The following is a 19,819-nucleotide window of genomic DNA, read 5'->3' as shown; positions in this document are numbered from 1 at the left end:
AGTCGCTTAATCTAAAAACCCTTGGGTGCACCTCACACACAGTCAGCTAGCTGAGTGACAGCCTCTGATGCGTAGTGCACACCTGACCCATTTAGGGGGATCCTACAAAACTCATTATCAGGTACAGAACCAAAAAAGCTCTGGGTCAGTGTGTCATATTGGACCAATTCCGGAATTAGTATCTTACATTTATGAAGAGTATGATATCCAAAATTTTGGATAAATTGCTGCTGGTATATTCCTTTACAAAGGGCTTTCCATGTTTGAACCCACAAGTGATAATTAATGCTGATCATGAGAAAAGATAGTTAGGCATAGCTTTGACACATCTCACTACCTGGAATTGCTTTGATGGTTATGAGGCTAATGCAATTGCCAGTGAGTTCTGAAATGTAGTAGAAATCGTGTCAGTAAAGGAAATCCTTGAAGAATTTGATGTGAATTCTTGTTCACATCAATCAGTTCTGGGTGATGATCATTGGAGTCAAGAGTGGATGTGAAAATGTGAAGAGATTTATTGAGGTTGCTAGGTTGCTTGCAATCTCTTCCATGGCAGTGCCAGCCTTGAAAGAGATTTCTCTGACAGCTGTAGTCTGGTCAAAATTTTGACTGAAGCCTCTCTCACAGCTGTCCGTGCTGTTCATGTTGCAGTCAAGGTGACAGGGGTGTTGTACTTGTAACTATCGCAAAGCAGTTTATACATATCTTCAGAAATGCACTTGGTAGGTACAGTGAAACAGTAATAGAGAAAAGGGCAACTGAGAAGTCCTCAAAAGAAAATGAGAGAAAGAAGAAAGTGAGTGTGGAAAGGCTAAGTGTACCAAGTAATATGAAAACAAAATTCATGGAAAATGCTGAAAAAGAAGTTTCTCGGCTTGAAGAAGTAATTCTGTAAGTAAAAACTACCAACTTGAGACTTCATTTAATGTTCACGTGCATACCCTTCTCAGACTAGTCTATTCCTATTCTTTACAAAATAATTTTGCTCAAATTGTATTTGATTTTATTCTTAGATCTGTTTGTAAAAAGTGTAAGTTTTTACTGAAATACCTTTGCAAAGTAGACTCATTCTAATTTTCCTGTAATTGTTTTAATTCAAATTACATTTTACATTTTGAATTCAATTGTCAGATCCTGGTATGTTTCTTTCTTAGTTAAAATAAACAATGTTCTTTTCAAGGTTCTTTTCACAGTACAGCCTCATTGTATTTCTATATAGTGACAAAATTTGTAGATTTTGTCATAAAGTCAATAAAAATTGGTTAAGGACTAAGCACAATATTGCCCTAGAAAAGCGAAAAATTGGCCTGAATTTCTGGACACCCTAAGTTAGTGTAATATTTATTCTTAAAAGCCCCCTCATGAGCATGAATTTCAGAGTGGATTTTTTAAACTGTGATTACTATTTATGTCACTGTTACTTTTGCTACTGATGCTGCTGCTGCAGCTGCTGCTGCTGCTGTTAAAATTGATAATAGTAAAGGAATTTTTCTGTTTACTTGTTACCAGGACACTGTACCCTTCCAAGTATTCAGCAAGGGTCCTACGTTAAAGTTTAGACTCAACTGGACAACAGAGCCAAGTAATGGATTAGTGGATAGACCTAAGCCAATTCGTCCTCATGATCAGTGCCTTGATTCAAATAGCAATAAGGAGAACAGACCAGGTATTACACAGCATTTATTTGTATGCGTTACTTAGAAAACTAAATCAGACTTTTATAATATAAAATTTATGGAATTTTCTTCACTTTCATATTTATTGTAATAATAGATGTTACCCATTTATTTATTTAGTAGAACTAAAACTAGGACTCCAACTACATTTAATGTAATTGCACATATGTTGTATTCTATTTTCAGTCTGATGAGAAAAGTGATAACATTAGAACGTCAGCATTTTTATTATTTCAGCACAAGCGTTGGTGTGCGCGCGCGCGCGCGCACACACACACACACACACACACACACACACACACACACACACACACACAGAGAGAGGGAGAGGGACCATGGGGCAGGGTTGAGATGGGTGTGTGGGTTAGGGGCTTGTGGAGATTGAGGTCAGGATTATTGGACTGAAGAATGCGTTGAAGGACAATTCCCATCAAAGTTACTTAAATTAGGTGGTGTTGGAGGGTGACCCAGATGACAGGAATTGTGAAATAGCTTCTGAAATTGAACCTGTGTGCTCAGCAGAGTGTTGTGCCTCTGAATAGTTAACTCTGCTCTTGGCCACAGTTTGGCAGTGACCATTTGTTTGGGTGGACTGCTAGTTCATGGTCATGCCCACATAAAATGCTGTGCTGAAATTGTCAGTGATGGCATATGATGTAACTGCTTTGACCGGTGTAGCATGGGATAAACTTGATATGGGACTGTACGGGTGAAAAAAGTTAATTGGGCAATGGAAGAAGAAAATACGGATTGGAGAAGGTATATAGTTCCTCAGAAGAAATTATGCCAATTGTAAATGAAGATAAATTGCAAGATGGTTGGGGAGCTTCAGTTCTTATCTTTCAGTGGGAAAAAAATTGCACAAACTTGGAAGAAAGAAATGTCCTTGTGTAGATGAAATACCAGCAGAACCTGTAGGCAGTAGGCCAAAGGGCAAAGCAAAAATTATACAAATCTGTGAGTGAAATTCATGAGTATGGAAATGTTCCATAAAGATACTTAAAATAATCTAATTGTTTAGCTATGGAAAGGTGTGAAAATCAGCACAAAGTAATTTTAATATCATATATATCGAATGTGCTTGTGAGAGTACTGCAGTGAAGAATGAAAAGGTTAGTTGAAACCTGTTTGGAAGAGGATCACCTTGATTCTTGGAGAAGTAGAGGCATTCAAGAAGCAGTGTTTACAAGTATGCTAGTTTGCATGTTTTAGAACCAAAGAACCAGCTGATGATGGTGATATTGTTGCTGAAACTAGTTTGGGAATAAATAAATAACAAAAGTGGTTTGCATGAAGGTGGATCCACAGTTGGATATTGTTGTGCGATACATGAGGTGAGGTCAGAATCCGGAAAGGTGTAAGTCAGAATTGCTCATTGTCACCACTGATAATTAAGTTGTACATTGAGGACACAATGAGAGAGGTAAAGGATTAACTCGATAAGAGTGTTGTTAATTGAAAAAAATCAATACATTTCATTAACAACCAAAAGTGAACCAGTTGAGTTTGGTTTGCATACAGCCGAGAAACCTACAACCAATAATGAAGGTCCTTGTAAACATTCTTCCCCTCTCCCAATAAAAATGAGATGTTAAAGAAAATGATTGTCAGAAAGTGTTTTTAAAGCAAAAAATGGTTTTCATAGTTTCCCAGCAAATACTACTTTAATCAAGTGATATTGAGTGGTTACTTTCTGAGTAAGTTATTGTCAGATGACATTGTAAAGATATGAGAACTATAGAATTTTGATTTTACTACAAACTTCAATCAAATTAAATGTCTGTGTTAATATTCTTAGACCAAATCAAGTTATGTAGTGAGACTTAAATAAATTGCTTAATCAATGTAACCATTGAACTGAAGTGATCTGTTGAAGATAATCATACTGATAGGTAGGAAATTCAGGAGACCAAACTACACATACGACATTTTCACCTTTAATGTAGTGCATTTTTCACAACATCCAGTTCTGTCAATCACTTGGGGAAAAAAAGTATGCGTTTAGAAATCTAACGGTATATTGCTATGCCATTAAGAAATTATTTTGTTCTATATACATTTATTTATTTATTTATTTATTTGGATGGTAGCATTGAGAGTTCCCAGGAAATACATCAGACAAGATTAGAGAATTGGTTTTTACTGTAGTGTTGCCATTACAGTTTATCTTTTTGTGTTACTTTCTTATCTTACTAGTAAGAGTGCATCTAACTTTTTGTTCCTATGGAGTTTGTATGTTTAATGCCCTGTGGTAGCTGGTATGTAATCGTTGCTGTGTTTGCTTTTCCAGAGCGTTGTAACAACAGTACAAAGGTTGTTGCACCAATCAAGAAGGAACCTCGTCTGCAGATTGTATACCAGTTTTTGTACAACAATAATAGCCGACAACAAACAGAAGCATGTGAAGATCTAACGTGTCCTTGGTGCTCTCTTGATTGTGTTGTACTCTATGCTTTGCTCAAGCACCTGAAACTGTGTCACTCACGTTTCACATTTACATATGTTGTGAGTAGTTTTTTCACAACTTCTGTGGTGCCTGTTGTTACTATATGTTAGTTTATTTGCTTTATGTGTGTTTGTGATATAAATTTTATTAAGCTTATCTTTCTCCTCAAAATTTCACTGAAATTTTTACTAAATTACAGAAGTTTAAAATGTGTGTGTAAGAAAGGGGAACATTCCAACAACAAATAATGGTAACTACTTCAGCTATTTCCTGTAGCGGAAGACATGTTTAACATTCCAAGAATTCGTTTTATTTCTGCATAACTGTGTATGCGGTGGTATCTCATTAGCACATTTTTGAAGGGTCCACAGACTCAGTGTCGTAAGTGGGAGAATGTTCTACTGAAAAATTCTCAATTTGGTAACAATTCAATTTTTTTGGCAGTGAAAATCCTGAATTAAATATTTGTGGTGAAACTAGTCTCTTAACACCATACTTCCTGTCATGTTGTCTCAATAAATCAAAATGTGCCTTTTCCAGAACACATTCATGGAATTGCACCTGGTAATTGAATAGTGGTTGTCATCCGTATATTATACATCTTAGCCTAACTGCACTCTAGTATAATAAGTTTCAGTATGTAGTCCTGTCTCCTCAGATGTTTGAAAAACATAACAATAGTTAATCAAAATATCCACGGGTATGCTGCCGGTCTATAGTGTCAAACGGGCACAATATTTCGGCGATCATACATGTCGCCATCATCAGGTGAACTGACGGACTGAGCTCCTGTGAACGTGCCGGCACGGAGATCCGTATGCTATGGCTGCTCAGAGGGAACTGGGTTAGGTCGTGACGGCGGCCGATTTAAATACCCTCCGCCCGTGACGCGCTCTCTCCGCTGTCCGCGCCCTGCGCCACGGTCGCGCGGTGGAACAGATTGCGACGGCGTCTGAGATGACGTCGGTGTGATGGCTCTGTCCGCCGTGGTCGTCACAACTATATGTTTGCTCGATTTACTCTTGATTAACCCGATCGCTGGTTCCCAAGCCTTGCTAAGATTATAGCCACAGTCACGGTTTATGAGGTCGTCATTGGTGCGAATTTCGATGGCCTCTCTAACAACGCTGTCCCAGTATCTTGACGTCTGTACCAGAATCCTCGTGCGGTCATACTCCATGGCGTGATTTTCCGACAAACAATGTTCAGCGACCGCCGACTTGCTCGGATACATCAGTCGAGTGTGCCTCCGGTGTTCACGGCATCGATCCTCGATGGTACGCATCGTCTGACCAATATACGACTTGCCACATTGACACGGAATCTGGTACACGCCGGCCTTCCTCAAACCGAGGTCATCTTTGGCGCTCCCCACCAGTGCACGAGTTTTATTTGGAGGACAAAACACAGTTCCGACCCGGTGTTTCTTCAGAATGCGGGCGATTTTCCCCGAGAGTGCACCTGTGTATGGAATAAATGCAGTGCCTACCTCCTCCCTCGTGACTTCATCCATCTCAACAGGTTGTGCTGCAGTGGTTGGGCGGAGAGCACGTTGAATCTGCCACTCTGAGTACCCATTTTTTTGAAATACAGTTCTCTGATGTTCCAATTCCTGGGGTAGACTCTCTGCGTCAGAGATAGTGTGTGCCCTATGTACTAGAGTTTTAGAGGGTATTTAAATCGGCCGCCATCGCGGACGAACCCAGTTCCCCCTGAGCAGCCATAGCGTACGGATCTCCGTGCCGGCACGTTCACAGGAGCTCAGTCTGTCAGTTCACCTGATGATGTATGATCGCCGAAATATTGTGCCCGTTGGACACTATAGACCAGCAGCATACCCGTGGATATTTTGATTATCAAATACGCCGGGAGAAACTCTAGAATCACATAACAATAGTTGGCAGTTTCTTTTATCCTAATTTTTTTATTGTGTTGTCCATTTTAGTTAATATGTCAAACCTCAAATTTTAACTTGTAACACTTAACTGTATCAATTGTTTCAATAGCTTCTGATATTTAGAAACTGGCCAAGGTTTTGATTCATCCTAGTCTTCACTTCCTGTTTCTCTGCTATCTATTCCTGCAAGATTTCATCAATTGTCATGGACTGTCAGATTGCAACACTTTCGTCGCATTCAACATATGGATCGAAGCTAAGGTAGTCTTTGTTTTCAGCTGGCCCCATTAATTTGCTGCCATGGTTCAAATGCAATTTCTTCATTTTCCGGAATGTTGTCTACTGTATGTACCCGCTTTCACTGAAAGCCAGTGTTCACTTACATAGAATCCCAGACACTCTCGCAGTAAAAGAAAATGTGTGGGCGCGAGACTTTTTAATGATTGTGATTTGGATTTGAATTGAAATTATTTTTGAGATTTTATTTATACTTTTGAGTTCATGCTTGTAATAACGGGCTAATTAATAAAGATTAATATGAACAAACTTGTTGTTCATGTTAAAGTTACTTTAATATGAGCCAGTCTAGAAACACATTGCATTTAAATTGAAAACTGAAATAATATTTTTGTATTTGCCTCGTCTAATTTTTTAACAAGTATGAGTTCTTTGTTATAATTTGCAACTGCCCACACACGTGAGAGAATTGTTCTTTCCGCCGTTAACAAATAATTGAAGTCAGAGTGACGGCTCTGGATCTCGGCGAGTAACTGAAAATAAAAATCTTAAAACTATGTTTCCTTCCACTGCATCAGGCGGCTATGGAGAAAATATTTCTGATGTTTCAAGCGGGCGAACCTTCGCTTCTGCTAATTTCCTGAATTAAAAATGCCACGTAATGGCGTATGTTGCTGCAGTGGCAGCTGCAACTGTTGAGCTGAAAATTACTCAGCATACTGATTTTAAAAGGAAACGGACATGACACAGGGCTCACCTTCTACAAATAAAGGTGAACAATAACTTTAAACTATTATATTATTGAATTAATATCACAAATGACCTTATAATAATAATCATACAAATGAGGAAAATTTATACCACCTGTGCAGGCAGTATCACACTCAATATAATATTTCGGATCAAAATAAAAGTTCTCGTCCATATTAAATCTTTTTAATATTTGCGTTTGATTTTTTTCAATATTTTCACTGGGAATGGCTCAGCTCTTCTTAAGAAATGCGAAGTGTCTAGGATGGTTACCTTTCTCGTTGTAGTGTGAAGACAGGCCTGCCCCTTCTGTGCAAGAATCTTCCTATATTTTTATTTTAGGTATTTTATAGTGCCTTGGTTAAGTGGCTGAAGGTGGCTTGTACAATCGGGGGAAGTTCTGCATACTGATCAATTAACAGGATAATTTTCCTATTTGTACCACCTGATCTTGCATTCCAGGCACAGTTGTTGTTACTCGTGCTTTCACATTAGACACATATTTACATGGAAATGTGTGCACATTTAAAAGCATCTGTCCACCTTTGCAGTATTATGAAAACCTGTGCATGCGTGCGTGCATGTACTTTGTATGCTTTGGATGAAGGCCTTCTGGCCAGAAGCTTACATGCTTCATTTAGTAGTCTTTTTGTTGTGCCTGTCTGTCACTCAACATCTCTGCTATATGGTGAGTAACAATATCCTTGTTATAATGTTGTGAATATTCCTTCCTGGATTTTCGATTTTCCATTGTTTCCCCACCTTTTCAATTATTAGTGGCACCAACTTTACTGTTCCACTTGCATTACAACATTATCAGGCAGTTAACCTCTCTTTACGAAATTTTCCACTGTTGGAAATTCTCTCCTGTGAACTCGAGCTTTTTTTATAAAAAATATACCATTATGTGACTGCCATACAGTCAGCCATCCCCAAGAGCTCTGTCAGGCAGCAAGTAAAAAAGTAGTCCATTTCATGTGCATTAAAAACATCATCGGGATTCTACGTTTGTGCAATTGTACCATCTCCGAATGTACTTCAGTCATGAGTTCTTTCATATTCCAACAGATCTTTTACCTTGTATTTTCTCTTCAACAATGAGTTGTAATTGGTAACTTTTGCTTCATTTTATGTGTCCTAGATATCAAGTTTTCCTTTGTTTTATTGTGAACAGTAGTTCTTTTTTTTAATTTTTTTATTTTTGTTCTTTTTTTATTTTTTATTTTATTTTTTATTATTTTTTTTTATCTGGTGAAGGACTTCTTCATTTGAAATTTTCAGCACCCAGAGTATGTGTAAGAGTCGGAGATACGGATACATTTCAAAAACATCAGTTCTTTTCTCTAGATATTAGTTAATGGTCCAGCTTTCACACCCATAGAGATAAATGGAGAACACATAGCAATGAATCATTCACATTCTCTGTTGCCAACTATTATCCAATCTTATGACAAGTTTTTTCATGCTAACAAATTGCATCCTGGCCAGTTCTATTCTAGATCTGATCTTTGTTACGCAGTTACACTGCTCATCCATGTATGATAGATGGAAGAGTATTTTTCCATGACTGAATTGTGTCAATGTTCACGCTTCTGCCCAAATTTCTCATTCACATTTATACATGAAATTATAATTGTTGATTCTTGAACCTTTCGATCGAACCGTTGGATGCTTTGAAATATTCAAAGCAGAAGCTTGTTTTATCCCCTTTAATAGAATGTGTTCCAGTTCTGGGAACTGACTGTTGTGCACTCATTTTTGTTTGCCATTTCCTCCTTCGTAACGTACTGCTTCACATATTTTTTGTTTGCTCACTATTGTATTCAATGTTGACGGAGGCTTGATGTATGCCTGCGCTATCAACATGCTTCCTGTGTGAATTATTGTCCATTTCCTGAATAATTTTGTACTTTAGTTTGTTTGTTAACTGTCTCACTGTCTTTTTGTCTGTGATGTATTGGTTCACCATTAGACACAAAAAAAAATCACAGACTGAGTGTGTGTCAGATGCTAAAAATGAACGAAGAACAACAGCGACTGAGTTGCACACCAATAAATATTTGGCTTATTGTGTGGATGCTACAATTTTGCTCCTACCTCCAATTGATACTTGTCAGAAGAGGTCAGAAATCATCGGAGCTAGTTCCACAAATCATTTTTATGACAGCAAACTATTTTATGACAAAAAGTTGCAGACTTGAACAACGCTATCTCCCACAAGTTTCCTCACCCCTAAGGACACACATATATTCTGCTACCACAATTCCCAGAACTGTCAGTGGCAAAAGTTGCAGTGGCCAAACAGTACCATTACTGCCACATTTGAACATGCTAAGCAGATGGGGAGAACATATAATTAAGTCATTTTAACATGCATTTACTTCAGTTGGGACTGGGACTTCCAAAAATGGATGTACTGTGCTGGAAGACAGGGTAATGAGGGATATACTAATAAGAGTCCAGTGTTTATGATGAAATCTCACATGAAAACTATTCATAAAATGCCTTAAAACAGTCTGCCTATGCAAAGACAGTGCTCAGATTTGTTGATGAAAAATTTGCCATTACTCCTAAACCTTTTGGTGTACTTCTTCACTAAAAAAAAAAATGCTGTTCTAATACCTACTGAGTCTGAAGTTAATTGGTCATTTTAGGTGGCATCTTCCCTTAATACAATGTCCCACTTGGCTCTGTAGCATTTGTCTTTGCCCCTACAGAGGCATAGTTAGTGACACCAATATTGCTGTGATTATATTGTTTGGCAGTAAATCTAGTTAACTATTTTTGTCTCCTAATAAAATTCGGCAACAGTTAGCAGCTGTGAATGAGATAGCCTCACTTCTGGATAGCTCTGTTTCTCTTCTCACACGTCAGGAAAACCAATTAATGATGTACAAGTGTATGTAATGTAAATGAGATCTCGATTTTCCTCATACCTCACAGAGATTTTACTTTTACGCAGTAAGAAACTGAAGTAACATCATTTTGATAATCATCCACTCGTATTTGACATTTCAAAGCATCAGTGTCTGTTGTGTACTCACATAATCACCATCATGACATCATTTTGTGTATGATAGCATCATGATGGGAAGCCCATTAGCTCTAGTTTTAACCAACCTGTTTTTCACAGAACTTTGTGAATATGGCTTTGGACATGGCTCCTGCAAAGCCTAGTGGCTCTTGTCATTACATAAACACGTTCATTGTCTGGCCACATGGACTTGAAAAGCTGGGAGAGGTCTTAGAGCACATCAGCGACATCCATTACTACATAAGTTTCGGATGGGGATAGAAATAAGTAATGCATTGCTATTCCTTGATATCAGCCGGGCACTTAGGAAAACAGCAACAAAAAATGACAACTTTTCCAAGTTGTTTTACTAAAGACACACAAACAGAAGGCCCCCGAGGGAGAAGTGAAGAAGATAAAGTTTTTGACAATCTGTAACTGACAGGAAGAATTAGTCAGCTCCTCAGGAAGTGTGGAAATAGATTCAGTCTACCAATCTCCAGCAAAACTTGACAACTCAAGAGTCCTGTGAAAGATGATGCAGACCTTGTAACTCATGGGATAAAATAAATACTATGTCAGTGTGGATGGTTTTATGTTGGATAGCTTGTGTACACTATTAAACAGTGCCGTATAGAATACAAAAGATGTTCACACCTACAATGTCCTGAGAGATCAGCAGTAGCAGAACATTCTCTGGATAAAAAGCATTGAATTACATTCAACGAGACATCTATCATTAAATGGAGAAATGTTTTCCAGGATAATGTAATAAAAGAAAAGATACAGATGAAAATCATCTGGTAACACCCATAATAATGGCGGCAATTTGCAGTTAAGCACTGCTCAGGTCCTGGCCATTGGTTAGTCGAAGGGTGCGCGATGGACATGAAACAAAAACATCACCTTTTAGGATAGTGGAGTGGGCACCTGTGGCACCATATGTGGTAACACAGCTATGTCAGGATGGGAGCAGCAACAACTCAACAGTCATCGCTTGACAATGGCTAAAGGGTTCTCATCTGATAGCCTGTCTATATTTAAACACTTGACAGATTTATAAATGAGAGAACTTTATTATATTGTAATTAATTTTCAAATTAGGTAACACCTTTATTTTATCTTATATTTAGCAGGTATCACAGGGGCCTTAAAACCTCAATCCCATAATGAATTGTTCCTCTTTATGGTGTATTTAACAAAAGTAATAAAAACAAAATAACTACATGAGTCCGCTACTTTATCTGGCACACACAAACAATGCTTTTACCTGTGTTCAGCATCCCATACAAAATAAATGGCATAACCCACATACACTATGTGATCAAAAGTATCCGAACACCCCCAAAAACATGTTTTTCATATGTGGTGCATTGTGCTGCCACCTGCTGACAGGTTCTCCATATCAGTGACCCCAGTAGCCATTAGACATTGTGAGAGAGCAGAATAGGGTGCTCCACAGAACACACGACTTCGAACGTGGTTAAGTGATTGGGTGTCACTTGTCGTACGTCTGTACGCGAGATGTCCACGTTCCTAAACATTCCTAGGTCCACTGTTTCCGATGTGATAGTGAAGTGGAAACGTGAAAGCATACATGCAGCACAAAAACATACAGGCCAACCTTGTCTGTTAACTAACAGAGACCACCGACAGTTGTAGAGGGTCGTAATGTGTAATAGGCAGATATCTATCCAGACCATCGCGTGGGAATTCCAAACTGCATCGGGATCCACTGCAAGTACTATGACTGTAAGGCAGATGGTGAGAAAACTTGGGTTTCATGGTCGAGCAGCTGCTCATAAGCCACACATCACACCGGTAAAAGCCCAAACATGCTTCGCTTGGTGTATGAAGCGTAAACATTGGATGATTGTAGAGTGGAAAAACGTGTGGAGTGACGAATCGCGGTACACAATGTGGCGATCCAATGGCAGGGCGTGGGTGTGGCGAATGCCTGGTGAATGTCATCTGCCAGGGTGTGTAGTGCCAACAATAAAATTCGGAAGCAGTGTTGGGGGCTTGTACCCGTTGTTGTTTTGTGTGGCACTGTCATAGCACAGCCCTACATTGATGTCTCAAGCACCCTCTTGCTTCCAGCTGTTCAAGAGCAGTTCCGGGGTGGCGACTCGATCTTTCAACATGATCGAGCACCTGCTCATAATGAGTGGCCTGAGGCGTAGTGGTTACATGACAATAACATTCCTGTAATGGACTGACCTGCACAGAGTCCTGACCTGAATCCTATAAAACACTTTTGTGATGGTTTGGAACGCCGACTTCGTGCCAGGCCTCACCAACCGACATCGATACCTCTCTTCAATGCAGCACTCTGTGAAGAATGGGCTGCCATTCCCCAAGAAACCTTCCAGCACTTGATTGAACATATGCTTATGAGAGTGGAAGCGGTCATCAAGGCTAAGTGTGGGCCAACACCACATTGGATTCTAGCATTACTGATGGAGGGCGTCACGAACTTGTAAGCCATTTTCAGCCAGGTGTCCGGATACTTTTCATCACATAGTGTATGTTCTGCCGTACTAGAGATAGATAGTTGTGTATAAAATACAATTTTATTTCACCAGTTAGTGTCCTCCTCAGCTGACCAATGTGATTTGCTAATTCCTGGTCAGGAAAGTTATCCCCTCTCACAAACAAAGATTTGGCACCTCTTGCCACATCAGAGAAGAATGATGATAATAATGGTGGACTGTGATTTTATTAGTCAGCTTGGCTAAAGTTATCACATCTGTCTTTTTCTCTTTGGAACAGGGACAGAGTTCATTATTTCACATTGTGTCTTCTAGGTGAATCTATAAGACAACTTGTGAGAGTGCCGTACAGAGCAAGTCATGGATAACATTGTCTAATTCACTATGGCTACCTTTTTCCCATTGACAGATAACTAACATCAGAAATGTGTGCTGAGCAATAGCGAAACAATAACATAGAGTAGAGAACTTGCATTACGGAATCGATTCCGAACTAAAAATATGACACACCAATGCGCGCATGCATGAGAGTGCGCGTGCGCATTTGCGTGTAAAATACAGAATGATTTTAGTGGTAGTACTGAGAGTAGACTGTATATTGTAAATGTTGTCCAAAATTTTATGTAATAGTGATCCTGTTTAAATCAGTGACTGATGTGTAAATCTTGATATTGCTTACAGCCAATTCCACAAGGTGCCCGTATTGATGTAGCCATAAATGAATGCTATGACGGCTCATATACAGGAAGTCCACATGACCTCATATCACAACCTCCTGGGTTTGCATTTTCACGTAATGGCCCAGTTCGCCGAACTGCTGTGTCTAACATTCTTGTGTGCCGTCCAAAACGACCAAAACCTAGCCTCTCAGAATTCCTGGAGCTTGATGAGAATGAATTCGATGGTCAGCGGCCATACATAACTGGTCACAATAGGTGAGTCTTAGTGTTTCGTATACTTCTGTGCAGATTAGGTCCGTCTCAACATCCTGTACATTACCAGGCTCCTCATTTTCATTTACTATGTTTCCATTAGGATTTAGTAACTGTACAGAATATTCCTACCACACCTCCTTGAATTCATTTACATTCTCAATTTCCTGTCCTCCTTCATTGGTCATCCTGACATATACTATCGTGCCTCTTTTCTTACTTTCCTCATTGTCATTTTCCATCATTTTTGTGCACTCTTCCATCCACTTCTTTCTCTCCTACTACCATTTCATTGAAGTAAATGAAGAAGAAAGACATCATCATTACTTACTCTGCTTTCTTGTTAACAACAGCGAATTTCAATTTCTCATAAGCTGCTTGTGACAAAACTGTGTGAAACTAATGTGTTAGGGTGACACTGGAATTTGGACAAGATGGCTTCTCGGTTAACATACCTTCCACAGCAGTTAGTGGACAAAGGAGGGAAAATCATATGAATGTGCCAGTAACTGGTCATCGTGATATCATGAAGAATCTGTGACACTGGTGATGAAATCAAACCTATCTCTAACCTGTCTTCAGAGTAGGGAAATGTTTGATTTCATCAGTCACTGTGATGAGTTGGTGATAAATTCAGATGATTTTCTGTCCTTTCTCCTCTAGTTGCTGTGGAAGGCTTGTTATGTTGTGAAAGATGAGAACTTAACATTGTTGATATTTTCAGGTTATATCACCATACAACAACGTGCCTGCCAATTTATCCAAAGGAGATGGACGTGGATTCAGAAGGAGAACATGATCCTAAGTGGCTACAAACTAAAACAATGATGATGATTGATGAATTCACAGATGTGAATGAGGGTGAAAAGGAGCTCATGAAAATGTGGAACCTTCATGTTATGAAGCATGGGTGAGTTGATGTTATTAACTTCCAGCTCACCCTTTGTTAATTCATTCATTACTATTTTTTTCCCACTTAAGAATAAAATCTTTCACATTTTCCTCACAGAAACTGACCAATGTCACTGTAAAATGGATAAATTTAAGATTATTGATTTTTATACTTCAATCTTAACAAAAATATATTTGCAGGGCTGTATCACAGATAAACGTAATCACTCTATTCTTTCATTTAATTTATCCCCATATTGTCCCTAATTGCTGACTATGTTTAGCTTACATCTTCAATTTCGTTGTCAGTAGTCTTTTTGTGTGTAGCAGATGGGATGTATAATAGTTGTGTCAACTTCCTTTATACTTTAAAAACACCTCATGACTACTTTGCAGAACTTCACTTCATTAGTGTGGGAATTCAAATAATCACAGAAGAAACTGAGTTATTCACTGTGCTACGTTATCACGATATCTTGACAAAAAATCTCAAGAAGTTTCAGTCTTCTGTTGAATCGGCAAATTGGTCAAAGCTCTCTGTCCAGATACTCTGAGACCATAACGACATCGAAATAGGGTCAGAGAGACAAGCAGAAATACTGAAAATCTTTTTCGTAAACTGTTTCACTGAGGAAGATGACACTCTAATTCCTGCTGTAAATCATCGCACGGATATCGAAGTGGCAGATAACAAAATAAGTGGCCGTGGTATAGAAAACCAACTGAACTAGCTGCTCTTCTAGCATGTGTGAACAGTAGGTCACTGAAGGAGCAAAGTGTTTCTTGTGAGTGGAAAAAAGTGCAGGTCTCTCCTGTTTTCTAGAAGGGTCATCGAAGAACAAACAAACAAGCAAACAAACGACCCCAGTCTCTAGCAGCTGAAGCCAGGCTATGAGCAACAGCGCATGATGGGAGAGCAGGGTTGCCACATGTTCTGGAAATCAGGGAACATCAGGGAATTTCGAACATGTCAGGGAAATCAAGGTAGTATCAGGGAAGTTTGAAGAAAACGCTGGAAAAGTCTCATTATTTTGTGTCAGTAGATAAAGTGGTTTGTTTGCTGAGATGTCATGCATCATCACTGGCTGGGTGCAGCTGGGTACGTGCGCCACTCCCTACTCCCTCATTCGTACTGCTTCTCTCCTTCCTAAGCGCTCCCCTCAGCTTGCAGTCGGTGCTGCAACCAGTTCTTGCCGCTAGTCTAGCAACTACCAATGAGAGGCAGGAAGGCGTGAGGAGTGGTTTGTTTGGATCTGATTCTCAGAGACTAAGACGCAATGGCTGGAGACGGTGGTCATGTATGCGTGAGTTGTGTCAGAGTAATTATGTGAAAGTGTGTTTTCTCTTGTTTTCTGACAAAGGCCACGGTCAAAAATTTAGTTGTGAGAGTGTGGTTGTCTTTTCTACGTGCCTATCTGTGGATCAGCGATCTTCTTCACAGAGAGTTGCTACCTATCCTCATTAGCATTGATTCTCAGAGTATTTGTGCAAGTTACCTGTTGCATGGGTTGATCACCGCAGTCTCATATCATCAACATGCTGTCTGTGACTCGTGATTAGCTGGCCGCACCAGTGGACTTCCATGACGAGCCAAAACCGTAGGCCATTTCTGCAGGTATCTCTAACGGATCGGGCTTTCCAATCTGAAGCCCGTTTCCCACTAATGTGCAAGCTCTGCCTGTTGGATCTAGTCTTACCGAACTGCCCGCAGGCTGTGTGTGTGTGTGTGTGTGTGTGTGTGTGTGTGTGTGTGTGTGTGTGTGTGGCATAATGCGGCGTATTTTCATCATGGACCCAGGATTATGGTGCTGCTCAGCAGGCAGAGGCCACAGGTGATGGATTTCAGGAATTCTGACTGTCTCACCACAAGTATATTGTTCAGTGTGGCATTTTATTGACATTTTATTTATTCTAGTACATTTTGGCACTTTGAAAGTAGTCAGTATATTAGGAAGTATGGACGGTAAGAAGAAGAAAATTGTGGCAGTCACTGGCAGATTGTAAGCTATATACTCATATATTTCTTGAAAGAAAAATCACACAATACCTGCAAAATGAAATGATTGTGTGGCATTGACGGCCAGGAGGCTCCGTACAGGGAAGTTCAGCTGCCAGGTTTTAAGTCTTCGTTCAGGTGACGCCACATTGGCCGACTTGCACATTGGTGATCATGAAATGATTGCCGACTTGCATGTCGGTGATCATGAAATGATGATGAGGACAACATAACACACGAGTGCAGAAAATCTCCAACCCAACCGGGAATCGAACCTGGGTCCGCTGCATGGTAGGCAAACGCATTTCCGCTCAGCTAAGTAGGTGGATACTCAATACCACTAAAATAATAGACCTAACACAGTGGGTAATAATTGACAATAACAAATACAGAGAACCAACATTTTATTGGCAGTCACCTAGTGTTGATTTTCACAACTCTTCCCCACCTTATACACTTTTTTCAAGATGCCTACTTTTCTCTGGGGTTATTTATGAAATCAGTGAAAGTATTTTAAATCTTTCGTGTGACTCCAAGGAAATGCATATTTTTATCACCAAATGTGTGTTGTTTTATTGAAATAAAATAACAGCAGTTAAGGAAACACATATACCATTTGACTTGTTTACTCCATCTAAATACAGTTCATCACAAAATATGTCTATATTAGTACTGAACAGTTTTGCTCACATGCTTAGAAATACAGAAGTCCCTACATTTTTTTGTCAACTTATGTCTTTACTCATCCTTGAGATCTCAACATTTGTCAGGGAAAAATGCTGAAACTTGTCTGGAAATCAGGCAAATTCACTTTGAGAAACTAGGGGCAGCCCTAGAGAGGCAATTGGGTGGGAGTAAGGGGGATCCTATCTCCTGAACACACAGACCTCAGATGACAATCGGTGATACTCAGATCAGTTTGTTTTCTTCAGTCAAACCTACAGACATTCTCACACATGAAATATGGAGCATGAGAAACTAATAAGTTTAGACCAAGAAAGATTGAGTTTGTGGCATCCTGAGGATGAAATTATAATAATCAGGATATAGTGTAGAATCTATGGACTGAAATAGGTTTATTCAAAACGTCAAATAGGCAAAATCTTTACTAGAAATTTTAGGCATAGACTATAACCTCAAAAATTAATTTGTTCAAGTGAAGAGGGTGGTGTATCTTATATGATTATAGCTACTGCACAGGATCTTTTGTGTGCTGGGTTGTCATTAGTTGTGTACAAATTATTATTACTGATATTGTTAATATGAAGTTGTTTGAAAATGTGGTGTAAGGTATATATTTCCACTTTTAAATGCTGTAGGTTATCAGAGTATCTTATGCTACACCTTATGCTTGTCTTTCACTGGTGTGCTAAATGACAGTCACAGAAGGTTAATTGACGTATGTCAGCACAACTTTAAATACATACAGTGAAACATAGTTTTATAACTTGCGTTTCAAGGTCACCACAAATTATCTTGAGTATGTAACAGAACGTTTCTCCAGTCATCTCATATATTTGTAAAACTTGTCTGGTTATTCTGATAACTGAGGGCACAGTATCATACTCGCCATGTTTTTTATGAGATAGGAAAGATTTTTTAGGTGTGTGGCTATAACCTCGAAAAATAATTTGTTCAAGAGATAAGGATGGCTTATCGTTTTTCTTAAAGCTAATGTAGATCTTTTTGGGTTGTGGTAGGTGGACATCAGCTGTCTACAGTTTCTTTATTACTGCTTACTGGTGTTGTTTTTATGGCAGTAAGGTGGTGATTCTGTTATATGAAGTGGTTTGCAAATATGGTGTACATGTATGTTTCCACTTTCAGTGCTTTGGGTGTTCAGAGTATCATACACTGAACTTTGTCTGTCTTTCACACAGATACTGAATGACAGTCTTGGAAGGTTATTTGACTTACGCTTGCACAGCATTAAATAAATTCAGCAAAACAGATTTCGAGTAAGCCCCTACTTATAAAGGTGTGATGCGAGGTCTATTAAAAAATTCAATTATCACATTAAAGATGTAGTTCTGGTTCAAGTGAAACCAGAAGTGACACTTTGATATTTGACATCTGCTGATTAAATTTTTCTAATAATTCGGCCTATACCACATTCTGAAAAGTACAGTTTCAAAATTTTTGTGTGACATGTTAGATGTTATTTATGATGCTCTAAATATGAATGTAAAATCTAATATTTTCACTCTTGCAGCTCAAATACCTGTTCTAGGAAAGTTTTAATTTTTTCTAAACCAAATTTTGAAGTTGTGCAAGTGCACTAAAAGACACTGTAATATTGAGTTTCTTTATTAAAAGCAACACTCAATCTGAAATGATACTGCCACCAAGAATGTTGTTACTTCCTTTCTCAAATCTGCTGGACAAGCATTTAGAGAACAGTGAAGTGTACTAGAATCTGAATATCCAGCCAGTACTGCATTAATTTGCTCCATTTTTAGAATAAAGTGAGTTGCTGTGAAACGATAACTCTTTCATTCATTAATTAGATAATACTTGCTTCCTTACAAATTTTATTCATGTGTCGTATGTACTTCCACCATGTAAATTAACCATTATGTGTTCATAGCTTCATTGGCAAAAGCTTTACAGTCCAAAGTTGTACATCCTGCCACTGTAGCATAATAAACCACACTATGAACATGTTTTGGAAAAATCATTAGTGCAGTATATCAGTGAAATTACATATATTCATAATACACACAAATAAATATGAAAAACATCAGTTATGACACATTAGTTTCTAAGGTTGTGGTCCCTTCTGATGCCAATTGCTAGTGAGAGAAGAAAGTGGTGTAGCAAAGTTAGAATGTTTTTTAACTGTTGTAGCATGGTGTTTTTCCCTTCATCTCGTATATTTGTAAAACTTGTCTGGTAGTTCCAGTAATTGAGAACAGAGTCTACAGTACTCGCCGTGTTCATTTCGAGACATATACAGCTCATTTACATGCATCTTACAACAGCAAAAGCCAAATTGCATCATTCGTCTCCAAGCACAGAGGTGTCGTGGTATCCATCCCATCCTTAGAGTTTAAAATATAGCATACTTCGTACATAAAATAGATTCTGTCCTAACCTAACCTCCTCTATCCCGTCAAAAACTGACGAATGAGATAGGACGCACTGTGACCAAGCTGTCTGCTGATGTTATCGTGTGGCCTCTGATGACTGTTGTTGGAGCCTTACAGCAATGTAGGATATATTGCAGTGAGTGTTCCCACGTGCACAATTCAGAAAAGCTGTGAAGCAGTCATTGAAATGAAGAACATTGTGTTGGGTGGCATGCTCCGCAACAGGGTGGTCCAGTTGTTTCTTGGACACAGTTTGTCAATGGCCATTCATGCGGGCAGTCAGTTTGTTGGTCGTCATGCCCACGTAGAATGCAGCACAGTGGTTGCAGCTTAGCTTCTAGATCACATGACTGGTTTCACAGATAGTCATGCCTTTGATGAAATAGGTAATGTTTGTGAC

The 19,819-nt window shown here is 39.0% G+C and overlaps 1 protein-coding gene across 1 annotated transcript in view; it reads left to right on the top strand.

Annotated features, from left to right (window-relative positions):
• Nucleotides 1–19,819, top strand: part of LOC124788062 (polycomb protein suz12-B) — a 309,764-nt gene that overhangs the window by 270,896 nt on the left and 19,049 nt on the right. Inside the window, exons 7-10 of the mRNA XM_047255152.1 lie at nucleotides 1,510–1,666; nucleotides 3,967–4,181; nucleotides 13,193–13,446; nucleotides 14,168–14,353. Coding sequence (XP_047111108.1) covers nucleotides 1,510–1,666; nucleotides 3,967–4,181; nucleotides 13,193–13,446; nucleotides 14,168–14,353 — 812 coding nt within the window. The remainder of the gene's footprint in view (nucleotides 1–1,509; nucleotides 1,667–3,966; nucleotides 4,182–13,192; nucleotides 13,447–14,167; nucleotides 14,354–19,819) is intronic.

This window comes from Schistocerca piceifrons, chromosome 3 (assembly GCF_021461385.2).
Source record: "Schistocerca piceifrons isolate TAMUIC-IGC-003096 chromosome 3, iqSchPice1.1, whole genome shotgun sequence".
In the NCBI taxonomy this organism is placed as follows: Eukaryota; Metazoa; Arthropoda; class Insecta; order Orthoptera; family Acrididae; genus Schistocerca; species Schistocerca piceifrons.
Note: the sequence above shows the minus strand (reverse complement) of the source record. Positions and strands in the feature narration are given on the sequence as shown.